Source organism: Notamacropus eugenii, chromosome 3 (assembly GCF_028372415.1).
Source record: "Notamacropus eugenii isolate mMacEug1 chromosome 3, mMacEug1.pri_v2, whole genome shotgun sequence".
Classification (NCBI taxonomy): Eukaryota; Metazoa; Chordata; class Mammalia; order Diprotodontia; family Macropodidae; genus Notamacropus; species Notamacropus eugenii.
In genome coordinates this window covers 153,247,701-153,260,210 of record NC_092874.1, presented here as the reverse complement: position 1 = coordinate 153,260,210, position 12,510 = coordinate 153,247,701, and the positions used below count along the sequence as shown (strand labels likewise).

Here is a 12,510-nt window from a genome sequence, read left to right as displayed (position 1 = left end):
GGGACAAGGGAAGGGAGGGATGATAGAAGAGAGGGCAGATTGATGATAGGGGCAATTAGAATGCTGGGTGTTGTGGGATGGAGGGAGGCGACAAATGGGGAGAAAATTTGGAACTCATAATTTTGTGAAAATGAATATTAAAAGTTAAATAAATAAATTAAAAGAAAAAAAGAAAAAAAAAGTTTCTGTTACCTCTAGTGAATCATCTCTCTTGGACCACCTAGTCATTAAGTTGATGATGAGAGAACTTTTAATCGTGTGCCCACTACATGCCCTTAAGTTAAAGACTTTATGATTTTGGTTTGTTTACCATTTGCTATCCATGAAATGTGGGATCTTGGTACTTATTTTTTTTAGCATGAAATACTACAGAAAAGTAGAAGAATAATTTCCATTATATGAATAATCCCCAGCTTGCTCTGGAACCAAGCACTTTGGAACTTTCAGGCCTGACACCAAAGATGAATTTTCTATCTCTCCGGCAACATCCCAATGTTTGTGCTCACTCTGCCTATAAAAATTATTCTTCTGGTTATTTCAGGCTTAATTTTGGCCTTGTCTGCTCTCCTGTCAGCCAAGTAGAGAGGATATGTAGACTATAAGATTCTGTTACCCAGAGAGGTCTGGAAACGTTGAACCTTGATGGCCTTTTGATTGTTTGCTTCCATTACTAGTGTGTTTGTGTTATTTGACCATGGTGACATTTCTTATGGTGAAGAACAAATAAACCAATATTTCTCTTTCATCTGATGGCTTACTTTTTTGGCTCTGGCCATATTAGAATAAAAGCTTGCTTATTAAGAAAGCTATGTTTTCCTAAACTCTAGAATTTGTAGAGCGGTTGTATAACTTTACATATGGTTATTACAGATCACAATGGTTATGATGCAATAAGTTGAATGTTTTACTGAAATCTACTTTTTTTTTTTTTTTTTTAGTGAATGAAAATGTCATACTTCCTTGTTTTTATTTTAACCAAACCCATGATTTCGATGGTATAGGGAACAGCTGGTGAGGAAACTCTCTTTTCCAATGATGGCCCAGTACATGCCCTGTAACTTAGACTCTTAGAAGAGTAGGATTGCTTGAGGGACATCACAATCTGTGTCAGGGGTGGGACTTGAACCCGTGTCTTCCTGGTTCCAAAGGCTGCTCTATCCACTGTATTATAAAGCCATGGAATCTGAAAACTAGGGGAGTCATCTGGTGATTTGCTGTGTGGCAATAGTCAAATCACTTAATTTTTCAAAGCCTCACTTACTTCATCCGCAGATGGGGATCATAGCACCTGCAACGCGTCCCCCCAGGCATGGATGTGTTGAAGCTCAGGTGACATCATGTCTATAAAGCAGATTATTCACTTTAAAGTGCTATTTCCACGTCAGGGAGGATCATTTTTTGTTCTTTTGGAGAGGAGGATATGTGAAACACTTGTTTTGGACTAGGGATTGGCTTTGGCTGCTCTTTGCAGGTGGGTGGGACAGCTATACATTTTACTAGGTCTGAACATTTGGAGGGAATGTACAGAAGAAACTGGTAAAAAGAATGTTTACAGAATAACTTACTCTATACCACACCTAACACTTCCAGCTTAACAGGACTGCTTGCTTTTTTAAGCCGAGTTTCCAACACAAACCAAGCTTTGTTCCTACTCAAACTCGCTCCTTGTTCACATACTTAATGTTGTGAAGCACATTTGAATGTGAGAAATTTAGGAAAACTGGTGGAAAAAAAGCCTGCCTTAAAATCCAACACAGAAATTATTTGCCTGTATATTCTTGTGTGTTATTTAGGAGGATGTTTGGAACAGTCTACGTGCATTCCCATCACAATGGATTCATTATGGAACCAAGATTATTTCTTTTTGTTTTCAGGGTGCTTTGCTGGAATTAGGGTAAAAGTAATATTTAACTGTGTATTGAGGGAATGCTGAAAAATGTGGTCATGTTTAATGGCTCCAAGGGTGACTATTCATATATGCATGCTGAACCAAAAAACTATTCTGAGAAGGGAAGAAAAGTGGTTTCCATCTCATTAAAGGATGGAACACTTTGGGGGTTTTTGTCTTAGTCATATTTTATTATGTGCATTACACTCCACAACCAGAAACCACTTTAATCATTGCAGATCAAGGCAACCACAGAACAAAAAGAATACTTGTTTTAAAACTCAGTTATGGTTTTACAAGAAATGTTTCCACTTTTGGCTCAAAATTGACTTTCTGTATATTGGTAAATGTTTTGACGTATAGATTTAAAAAAATGTGCATTGAGTGCATTGGGCTGAATTTTTCATTCAGCATTTTTTTGTAGCATTTGGAACATCATAATTGTAGCATTTTTTATTTCAGTTTTTATTCTGAACTTTAAATATCAAATAGCATGGGCATTTGTATATTTATAATAGAAGAGAAAAAGATATAACATGAAACATGTATTATGTACAGCTTCTTTTTAAAGTACATAGCATAAGTATAATGTATTAAGTATAGCATTAAGTATAAAATATATAGTATTAAGTACATAGTAAAAATCATTAGCTTTCAAAATTGTCTTTTCTGGCTTTCCTTCTTTTCTGTCCATTAAAAAAAATATGCCTTAATATGATCCTCTTTACTCTGTCTCTCTGTCTGTCTGTCTATCTATCTATTAATTTTGCTACCACATCCCTTAACTTCCTTGCCTTTTGATCCCACCCCACTTGGAAGAAAGAAAAACAAAATGCTTGTAGTCAGTAAGGCAAAACAAATTCCCACATTGCTTCTGGAAGGTGGATGTCTCATTGTTCATCTTGAGTTTGTAACTTCTCTCTTAAGAGGTGGTTAGCACACTTCAGCAGCAGCCCTCTGGAATCATGATTGGTTATTGCTTTGATCAAAATTCTCAAATCTTTCAAAGTTGTTTTTCTTTATAATCTTACCATTGTGTAAATTGTTCCCCTTGTTCTGTGCATTTCACTCTGAATCAGTTCATACAGTCTACCTGGGTTTCTCTGAGACCTTTCTTTTACAATAATATTTTTATATCTTATATCATGGTAATATTTCACCTAAAACCATAATTTGTTTAGCTCTTCCCTTAGAGCTTGCCATATGGGCACCCCTCTAGTTTCTGGTTATTTACTGCTATAGAAAGAGCTACTGTAATTAGTTGTTTACATGTAGGTTCTTTTAAAAAATGTCTTTGAGGTGTAGACCTAGTAGAGGTATAGTAGCTGAATCATGGTTAGAGATTTTATGGGTATAGTTTAAAACTGCTTTCCTAAATAGCTTCTTTCTCCACAGTTCTTCTAACAATTGTCATTTTCTCTTTTTTGTCATTCTCATTAGTGTGAGATAGAACATCAGGGTTGCATTTCTCGAATTATTAGTAATTTTGATCATTTTTTCCAGATCTTTTAATACCTTAGATTCCTTCCTTTGAAATCTATTCATATCTTTGGTCCACATATTTATTTGGTAATAGTTTTGGTTCTTGTAAATTTTAATCATTTCCATACAGATCTTGGAGATGAGACCTTTATCAGAAAAACTTGATGTAAAACCCTGTGATTTAAATTAAATTGTTCTTCTCTCCCCATCATTTGTCAGGGAGTATATATCCTACTCAGACTTTGAGTAGATTGAGGGGTTTTTTTTTTGCTAGAAAAATTGAATTTTTTGTAAATCAGAATCTGAACAAAATCTGTAACTATGAATTACTTAGATTTGTGCCACATGAGTAGGTTGGATACGGTAGTAAGTCAATATATAATTTCCGATAATAAAATAATAAAACTAGTCATATTCGGGGTACTGTATATCATATACATCTTTTTTTAAATCTTTCTCTTCCTCTCTCTCTCTCTCTCTCTCTCTCTCTCTCTCTCGCTCTCGCTCTCGCTCTCTCTCGCTCTCTCGCTCTCCCTCTCTCCCCCTCTCCCTCCCTTCCTCTCCCTCCTTCTCCCTCTCTCTCTCCCTCTCTTCCTCTTTCTCCATCTTTCTCTTTCTTTCTCCCACAGGTGATTTAACTGTATTCTCTCTCTCTTTCTTGCAGGTGATTTAACAGTACACAGCAAAACAGGTAACATCACAGTAGGTATGTGCTGGATTCTTTAAATTGACTTTAAAACTTGCTTCTACTCTTTATTCTGTCTAACAGCACTGTAGTGCCATTTCTAGTCAAAATGTAATTGCTGCATACCTTGGTGTACCACCTAGTTAGGAACAATCCTTAATTTATGAAATGGGGTTTTAAAAACATGTTTGTTAAGTTTTTGGGGGGAACTTAAAACATTTTCCCATAGAAATGTTATTTGTAATGGATAGGTACCCACATAAGTCTGCAAAAGCCTATGTAATCTATGATATACCTGAAGTATATAATATTGTACTAGTAACCATGTGTAGTAATATTCTTTAAAAAAAAAAATTGAGCATGCCAGAAACATCCCTACTAGTACAAACCATCAGTTTGCCAGGGAATGGGAACAGAGACTCCCAATTCCAAACCCTTGGTTCTGGTTCCCATTTGATATGCCTCTCTGAGAGCAGATAAACAGAAAGAGTGAAGGGAGAGAAGAGGGAGCAGCCACTAAGTGGGTTTAAGCTCCCATATTCCTTCTTCCTTGCTATTGCTGGGCCCTGTTATTAGTATTGGACAAAGTGAAAAAATAAACAGCACCCAGTCCTGTACCAGTATTGTGACAAAGTAAATTAATGGAACTAGATTTGGGAGGAGAGGAGAGGCCAGGGAGGAAAGAGGTCCCTGACAACAGTAGAGTTTGTAGCAGTCAGAGAAGGGACCCCAGTCTGACGCAGTGTCAGCAGAGAGAGGGGGTGCCAATGACAACTTCTAGCTGGGCAACACTGGTTTCTGTTTTCCTCCCTCCCCCTCCTTTCCTCCTCCCTTCCTTCCTTCCTTCCTTCCTTCCTTCCCTCCTTCCTTCCTTCCTTCCTTCCTTCCTTCCGTCCTTCCTTCCGTCCTTCCGTCCTTCCTTCCTTCCTTCTCTCTCCACATAGGGTATCACGCCCTTACCTGCCAGTGCTCTGTCCAAAGGGAATGTAAATTTTAATGTCTGAAACTTTTTTTTTTGGTTTGGTTCTTTTCTCTTAAACACCAGCCCTGACTCCAAATCACTCTGGTCCCAGACCAAGCCCTACTTGGTCACTGTTTAGACCTTGATTGACTCAGAATGAATGTAAATAACAGTTGTTTCTACTTTGACCAGAAACCCTGAGGGTCTTGTCCTCCCAGATCTATTTTTTTAAAGATTCCATTCTTTGCCTCATTTTTTATTGCCTTAGTCACTGAATCAGTGCTGCCTCAGTCAAAGAGAAACATGTTAAAGACCAGCTTGAAAAGGCCAAGGTCTCCCACTGCACTCAGGGCCATGCATCCAGGGCCATCTCTTGTCGTCCTGATCCGTATCTGGCCACTGAACCCAGATGACTTTGGAGGAGAAAATGAGGCTGGTGACCTTGCACACCTTTCCCTCACTTAAATCTAGTTCTCTAGCATGTCATGGCATCCCATCTCATCCCTGATGTCATGGTCCTCTTCAAGAGTAAAGGACATACAGCAGCAGCTGCTGCTGCTTATAAGTAGTGTATGAGATAAGTTAGTGAACTAGAGATTGTTTAGAATTTTCTTTTTTGAAGGTTTTTTTTCACAAGGGGAAAAAGAAAATTTTGGCCATCAAAATGGGAAGATAATAGTACATATGAACAAATAAGTCTAAAAATCAGTGAAATTGAATTGCTTCTTGAAAATTAGTTTTAAAATCATTCTGAATTAAGATTCAGTTTTTCCTCCTATGAACTTTTTTTTTCTCAATCCAATGATGCTGATTTAAGGGATAGCATCTAAAACAATACTCCTTTTTTCTTAGATAAATTTGTGTTCAATCAGATAAGAATAATACATTCTTCATTATTCACTGAGTTAAGTATTAAATATTAAGATACTTGACACTTAGTTGTATTTAGTTTTTTTATCACTCCATAAAACTTTAGTATTGGAAGGAACATTAGGAAGTCTTGTAGCCTATCTCCTACGCCTAATCTGATTCCATTACCTTCTATAATATTCTTGGTGACCACCTACTCTCTGTTTGAACTCTTCAGTGAAGGGAACGCCCCATCCCATGAAGCATCCCATTGCATTTTTGGACAGCTCTAATAACCGGATAAATAATTAGATAAATAATAATTAGGTAAAACCAAATTTACAGGAACTTATTAGGATAAATAGAAAATAAAGCTGTGAAGTACTGTTCTAAGAACATGCACATATGAAAGAATAGGTTGTGATTTGCTTTTACATTATAGAAAATACTTATTTGGAAACTCAGAAATTGTAGAATTTTAGTATTTTATGAAGATATATCAAAATAAGACAGTTATTTATTCACTTAGAATTACTAGCTTCTCTGAGGGTCTTTTATAGTTAAGTTCAGATCACAGAGTAGATGGTACTTTTACCATTAGAGTATGGTTAGTAACAAATGTGCATAATTCAACAGTTTCTCAGAATATTTTCAGGCGAATAAGAGATAAATTTTGAAATTTTTGAGGGGAGCCAAACATATAGTTTTTAAAGATTTTTCACTTTGGTTTAGATTAAGTGGATGACATTAAAGAAAAAACAAAATACTATGTTGAAAGTCATAATTTCAGTCAGGGTTGAAGATTTTTTTTACATTGATTATATTATTTCAAAATGATGCTATTTCAATAATTAAAATCATTTTTATATGTCAGTTCTGTCAGGCCAGTACCACTGTGTCGTAACTCTCCTTTTCGTTTCCCTAATTATTTGCATTAATAGAGCAAAGTGACCATTAAGAAACTGTCTTCTTGTATCATATTTTCTTTTAGACGTAGAAGATCCTTATGATCTTGAACTTTACCCATATTGACATTCATCAGTAGAAAATTTAGTCTATTTTTCATGTCAAGATTTCTTGTAAAGCTACCTGTTTAGTAGCATGGAAGGTACTGGCAATGTCCAAAAAGAGATGGTTTGAGGATTTCTTTTTTGTACAAAGTATTCACTGGTTTTTCAATGGATTATTATCTTTAAAAGACTGTTTTTATAATAAAGTGAGATAAACCATTTTATTAGCAAATTATTTTATTATTGTATTCATATCTGCAATTTAGGGCCCATTAAAAATATTTGTTTAAAAATAAAAAACCTGAAGATGTATGATGTGAGATTGTATGTACTTTTCCTTATGTTGAAAGCATAACGTATGGCCTCTGTTACTGTTAGGAATGTTATAGTGTGAGGCCATGCTGAGGGTCTCAGCATACCCAGGAAACAGATGCTTCCTGGAACTGACCTTGGGGAATCCTGCCCTTGACCTAAAGATTTCTCTTTGCTATAATGCAAACCCCTGTTTATCTTCATTTCCTGGCTTAGAGTCTCTAAACTTTCTTGGTGACTCTGACTCTGGTTAAAGGATCTACCCCACCCAATCCCTTCTTTTCTGACTGCCCTTGTGCCTAAACACCAGCATTCACACCTTTTCCTGCTCTGTGCCAATATGCTCTCAAAGCTTGGAGTCTATTTTTGAACGTTTCCCACCCCCCATGGAAGAGAATATATACAATCACACAACTTATGCAAAGGATGAGTATTGATGAGAAATACATGGGAAAAAGGACAAAGGTCATGCATTCCTCATCAGCATTAAACTAGCTAACCCAGACAGCTTTAAGTTCTTGTGCAGAGTCCTTGACTCACCACGATTTCCTAGGACCTTTTATCATTGCATTTAACAACAATAAAATTTAGATAGTGCTCACTATGTGCCAGTCATTGTGTTAAGCACTTTCATATTATTATTTCATTTGATCTCAAAGCAACCACATGAGGTAGGAGCTGTTATTATCCCCATTTTACAGATTTACCCAAGGTCACACAACTAGTAAATGTGAGGCCTTATTTGAACTCATGTTTTCCTGACTCCAGACTGTGTGTGCTCTATGCACTATGGCACCACCTGATGGCATCCCCATTTCTCCCTGGAATATTCAGTCACTGCCCTCCTTGGTAATTCTGTAGGCCTCTCACCCCTGCTCAGGTTATACGCTGCTGTTTTCTCAATCTCGGTCCCTGGCTAACCCAATCCTTTCTCCTGCCTTGCCAGACCCCAAACTTAGATTTCTCTGACCTTTCCTGTTCTTCATTCCCATTCACATGCTGCTGAACCGAGCTGGAGGAACAACAAACCATTCTGACTTAGGCTATTTATAATGTCCACTTTACATTATCTGATTTCCACGGGGTTCTCCCTACAGCAAGATGAGCCCTTTAATTCTTCCCTAACTGATCCTCTGTCCCAGTCACCACAAGTACTCCTAACCTTTTGTTCACTCAAGCTTCCCACCCACCCCCTCACCACCTTCTCCCCTGACCATTTACCACAAGGTCTCGCTTTTCCCTTTCTCATCTCATGACCCTGTAACGTTTGTCCACCGTCTCCTCCTTCACTCTCATCTTGGATGAAGACATAGCCCTTCTTTTCAAGGCAAAATCCCTCTCCATGCACGCTTCATCTCGTCCCCTTCGTCTTCTCCAGCGGATTGTCTCAGCCATTGTCCCCACACCACCCTCCCCCTGCCAGTTTCTATCTCTTCCTATTCTTCTCTGCTTGATTACAGTCATGCCCACATTTCTGTCATCCTTAAATGACACTCACTAGATCCTGAAATCCCTGCTCATTCTTGTCCTATATCTCTCAAACCCTGAACCTCTCCAAGCACATTAAAAAGCTGTGTACACATAGTGCCTTTACTTTCTGTCTTCCCACTTGCCTCTAACCCTTTGCAATCTGCATTTGGACATCATTCCACTGTTCTCTCTGAAGTTATGAATGGCATCTTAATTGCCAAAACTAGTGGTCTTTTCTGATTCATCATCCTTCTTCACCTCTCTCCAGATCCTAGAGACATTAGATTTGTGAGCCAGGAGAATAACATAGCCAGACACATACTTTAGGAATATCATTTTAGCTGTTGTGTTGATGATGGATTAGCTAGGGATAAGAATGACAACCTTCTTTTATATTTCATGCTATTTTAGTAGACCAGGTAAATAGTGATTCAGGCCAGAACCAGGAGCTGTGGCCATAGGAGTCAAGAAAAGAGGGGTGGGTTTGAGAGATGTTTTGGAGATAAAATTGACAAGTCATGACACCTGATTTGTTATGAGTACCAAGAAAGATAAGAGTCAAGACAGGTTACAAACTCCAAGGTTGCAGATTGGGATTACCCTTAACTAAAATAAGGAAATTATAAAGAGGCAGTTTTCAAGGAAAAGATAATGACTTCCATATTGTACATGTTGAGTTGGAGGCGCTCTTGGGACATCCAGGTAAAGATATCCCCAAAAGTAGTTGGTAATCTAGGCCTATGGTTCTGGAGAGAGAGAAGGGCTAAACATATACCTCAAAGAATCATAGATTTTGGAGTGGGATAGTCAAGAGATAGTCTAGCCGTCGCCCCTGTTTCCATTTTACAAATGAGAAAACTGAGGTTTAGAGGACAAGTGATTTGACCAGTCAAAGAGGCAGTGACAGCTGATATTTGGTGCCAGATACTCTGACTCCAAAATCATAGTTGGTTCTAATGATTTAGGAGTTAATATTCATAAAGATGATAATTGAGCTTATGTGAACTGATGAGATCACTAAGTCAGTAGTTTAAAAAAGCAAGGGCCCAGGGACCCAGATAGAACCTTTGTAAAAGATACCCACAGTTAGTGAGCTGGATCTGGAGAGTGACTCAGCAATGGAAAAGGAAAAAGTAAGATCATATCAGTGGGAGGACAATCATGTAGAACACTGTCACAAAAGCTGTGACAAGAGAAAGTTGTTCAGGAAGCTAGAATTCAGCAGTCATTCAGCAAAAATGAGGGAAAGGAGAATGGGGCTGAGAAAAGGACATCCTGTTTGGCATTTAGAGAATTAATAGAGAATGTAGCCTCAGACACTTAGTAGCTGTGCGACCCTGGGCAAGTCACTTCACCCTGATTGCCTCCAAATTTAAAAAAAAAGAGAGATAATGGATTATTAGGATGACTAGATTAGAAATTACTAGGTTATTAGAATTGGTTAACTATAGGGTCAGAACTCCTCAAGAAGGAAAGAGAAGCCAGAGTAGGGGTGACAAAGTAGAAGAGCAAAGAGGGGGCCTGGAGGTAAGGATGCACACACAAAGAACAGGCTGTAGAGGAGTGTGGTCATAAAAGAGATGGAAGGATATTTAGTAAATTAGGATGAGAGAGGTAAGAGTAACAATCTCTGCTAATTCATGAGTTAATTTAGTTGTATTAAAGAGCAGCATAGCACACAGGAGGAAAGGTCACTGCTTCTGGACTTAGTTCAGATCCCACCTCTGACACTTAACTAGTTATTTAACGTCTCTGAGCCTCATTTTTCTGCAAAGGGGTTGGACAGGATGACCTCTGAGGTCCTTCTATCTTAAGATTTGTGATCCAATCACTGTTGTGTAATTGATTCTTTTGGAATTAACTCAGTAATTCAGTAGATGAGGAAGAACTGAAATGTCCTAATGAGAACGTTAACCAAAAATTGATCATGTATCAGATTATTTATTCTGAATTGATTCTCATCTAAATCTATTGTAAGCCATTACCAGCTGCTGACAGCAGCAGATAATGTCAGAGAATTCTAAATAAGCAAACATTGGTTTGTATTTGGAATCATAAAGTCAGTAACAATTTCTGGTAAATCTCCTGGATTTTAAACTCTTTTTATTATGCTCTTTATTTTTAAGTTGCCTGTTTTCATTTATCAAATATAATTTTCTATCTTGGCTGAAGGGCATGGTGCAAAAATTGTTTACCATGTGATGGTATATCATCATGTAGCAGAGAAATCTATAGAAATATTCAGAATTATATTTTTCATTAAACCAAAAATATTACAGTCTTGGTGACCAGTTTGTAAGATACATTTTATTTTATTTCATTTCGTTTCATTTCTCCATTATCTTTATCTTCCATTACCTTAATAAATAATGGATTTTAGTTGGAGCCTTACATTTAGACTAGGAGTACCTTTTTTATGCACCAGGCTTAGCATAGTGCCAGGCACACAGTAGGTGCTTAATAAATTCTTGTGGACTAACTGAGGGGAAAAAAGTTTTAAAACTGGACGCTGGCAGTTCGAAGACAAATATTCATACCACAGTATAGAGACCAAGAATATGAGTATATTGGCATAGAAGGTAGAAAGGAATAGAGGAAAATCCTGCAGCAAAACCCAGTCAGATAGGAGTGGGATACGATAAAAGAGGTGCTAACCAGGCAAGAAAAGGGAGTGGGAGATTCTCAGTCAAGAGAGGAGCTGGAATTTGATCAATTAATCCAGCTCAAGGAGCCTGGTTGCTAGTGGAACTGAGAAGCCAGGAGTGAGTTCAGAGAAGAGTAATCCGTGTCCTGATTGAAATCTTCAGCTTAGCAGACTGCAAAAGGGAAGATATATTTGACACATCTTTTTTCATTTCATCAGCTTCTGTGATTTGAACTCTTTGTCACTATAAGTAAATCAAACTTGTATCAAAGAGTAAGTAGCAGAGACTTTTTTTTTTAAATGTGAAGCCAATACTCAATGCTTGAGCAACTATCATCATTAAATGGGAAACCTGGTTTAGTAATGATTGAGATCATAGTTCAATTTAGTGAATTTAACATGTGACCTTGAAGTTTGCCAAGGAAGGAAAACTGGAAATTGGGTAACCAGTGTGCTAATCCTGAAATCAGCATTTCTTCTGTAGCTTTTATATCAGAGAAAGGGATATTGATGGAAATAGGATGGTTAAATAAGCTAACTCAAACAACGACCAAGTGAGGCTTGGGCTGGGACCTGTTGTTGGCCAGTCAGTGAGAGCAGAGTGGACTGGAGGGATTGCTATATCAAAGAGTTTTGGAGGCGGGGTCCTGAGCTGTCTCCATCAGAGGCTGAGGGGAGATGGTGGTCAGAGGGATGGTGATAGTTTGACTTGCCTAGCACATGCTGCCCCTTTTCTCTCCCTCAGGTGTTCTCACTGATTCAGCTGGGTTGGCACACCCATCCTTTGAGTGGCAGTTGCTTTTCAGTTGGTGAGGATGGCTGACTGCTTCACAGAATATACTTGTGATAAGTGAATCATAATCTTGATGCTTGACTTCAAGCCCATGGAACAATTGTGGTTTAATGTTAAAATTTAAGAGCCAAGCAGATTACAGAGAACAAGCAAGGTTTATAGGAACCTAAGAGAAATAACCAAATAAGCAGTATTTCCTGACAGTGAGGGTTATAAAACTTTGGAATGAGCTCCCAAGGAAGGATACAGAACAGTTTCCTTTGGAGAACTCTAAAAATAATATGAGATGATTTGGGTGTGGTCCTTTGTGGTATCAGGGAAATGGCCTAAATGTCCTTGCTACATTCCCTTCAGCACTGTGATGACTGTGAGTGAGTGGATAGCATTAGGTTATATCTTCCCAACCCATATATAAT

General features: G+C 37.9%; 1 protein-coding gene across 4 annotated transcripts in view; it reads left to right on the top strand.

The window, feature by feature from the left end:
- FAM185A (family with sequence similarity 185 member A) overlaps positions 1-12,510 on the top strand; it is a 97,890-nt gene that overhangs the window by 29,456 nt on the left and 55,924 nt on the right. For 2 of the 4 annotated variants that reach the window (XM_072653166.1, XM_072653170.1), the window contains exon 5: positions 4,035-4,076. The exons of 1 other annotated variant lie outside the window; for it this stretch is intronic. In XM_072653166.1, the coding sequence (XP_072509267.1) occupies positions 4,035-4,076 (42 nt within the window). The remainder of the gene's footprint in view (positions 1-4,034; positions 4,077-12,510) is intronic. One more of the 4 variants, XM_072653167.1, reaches the window with a different exon arrangement.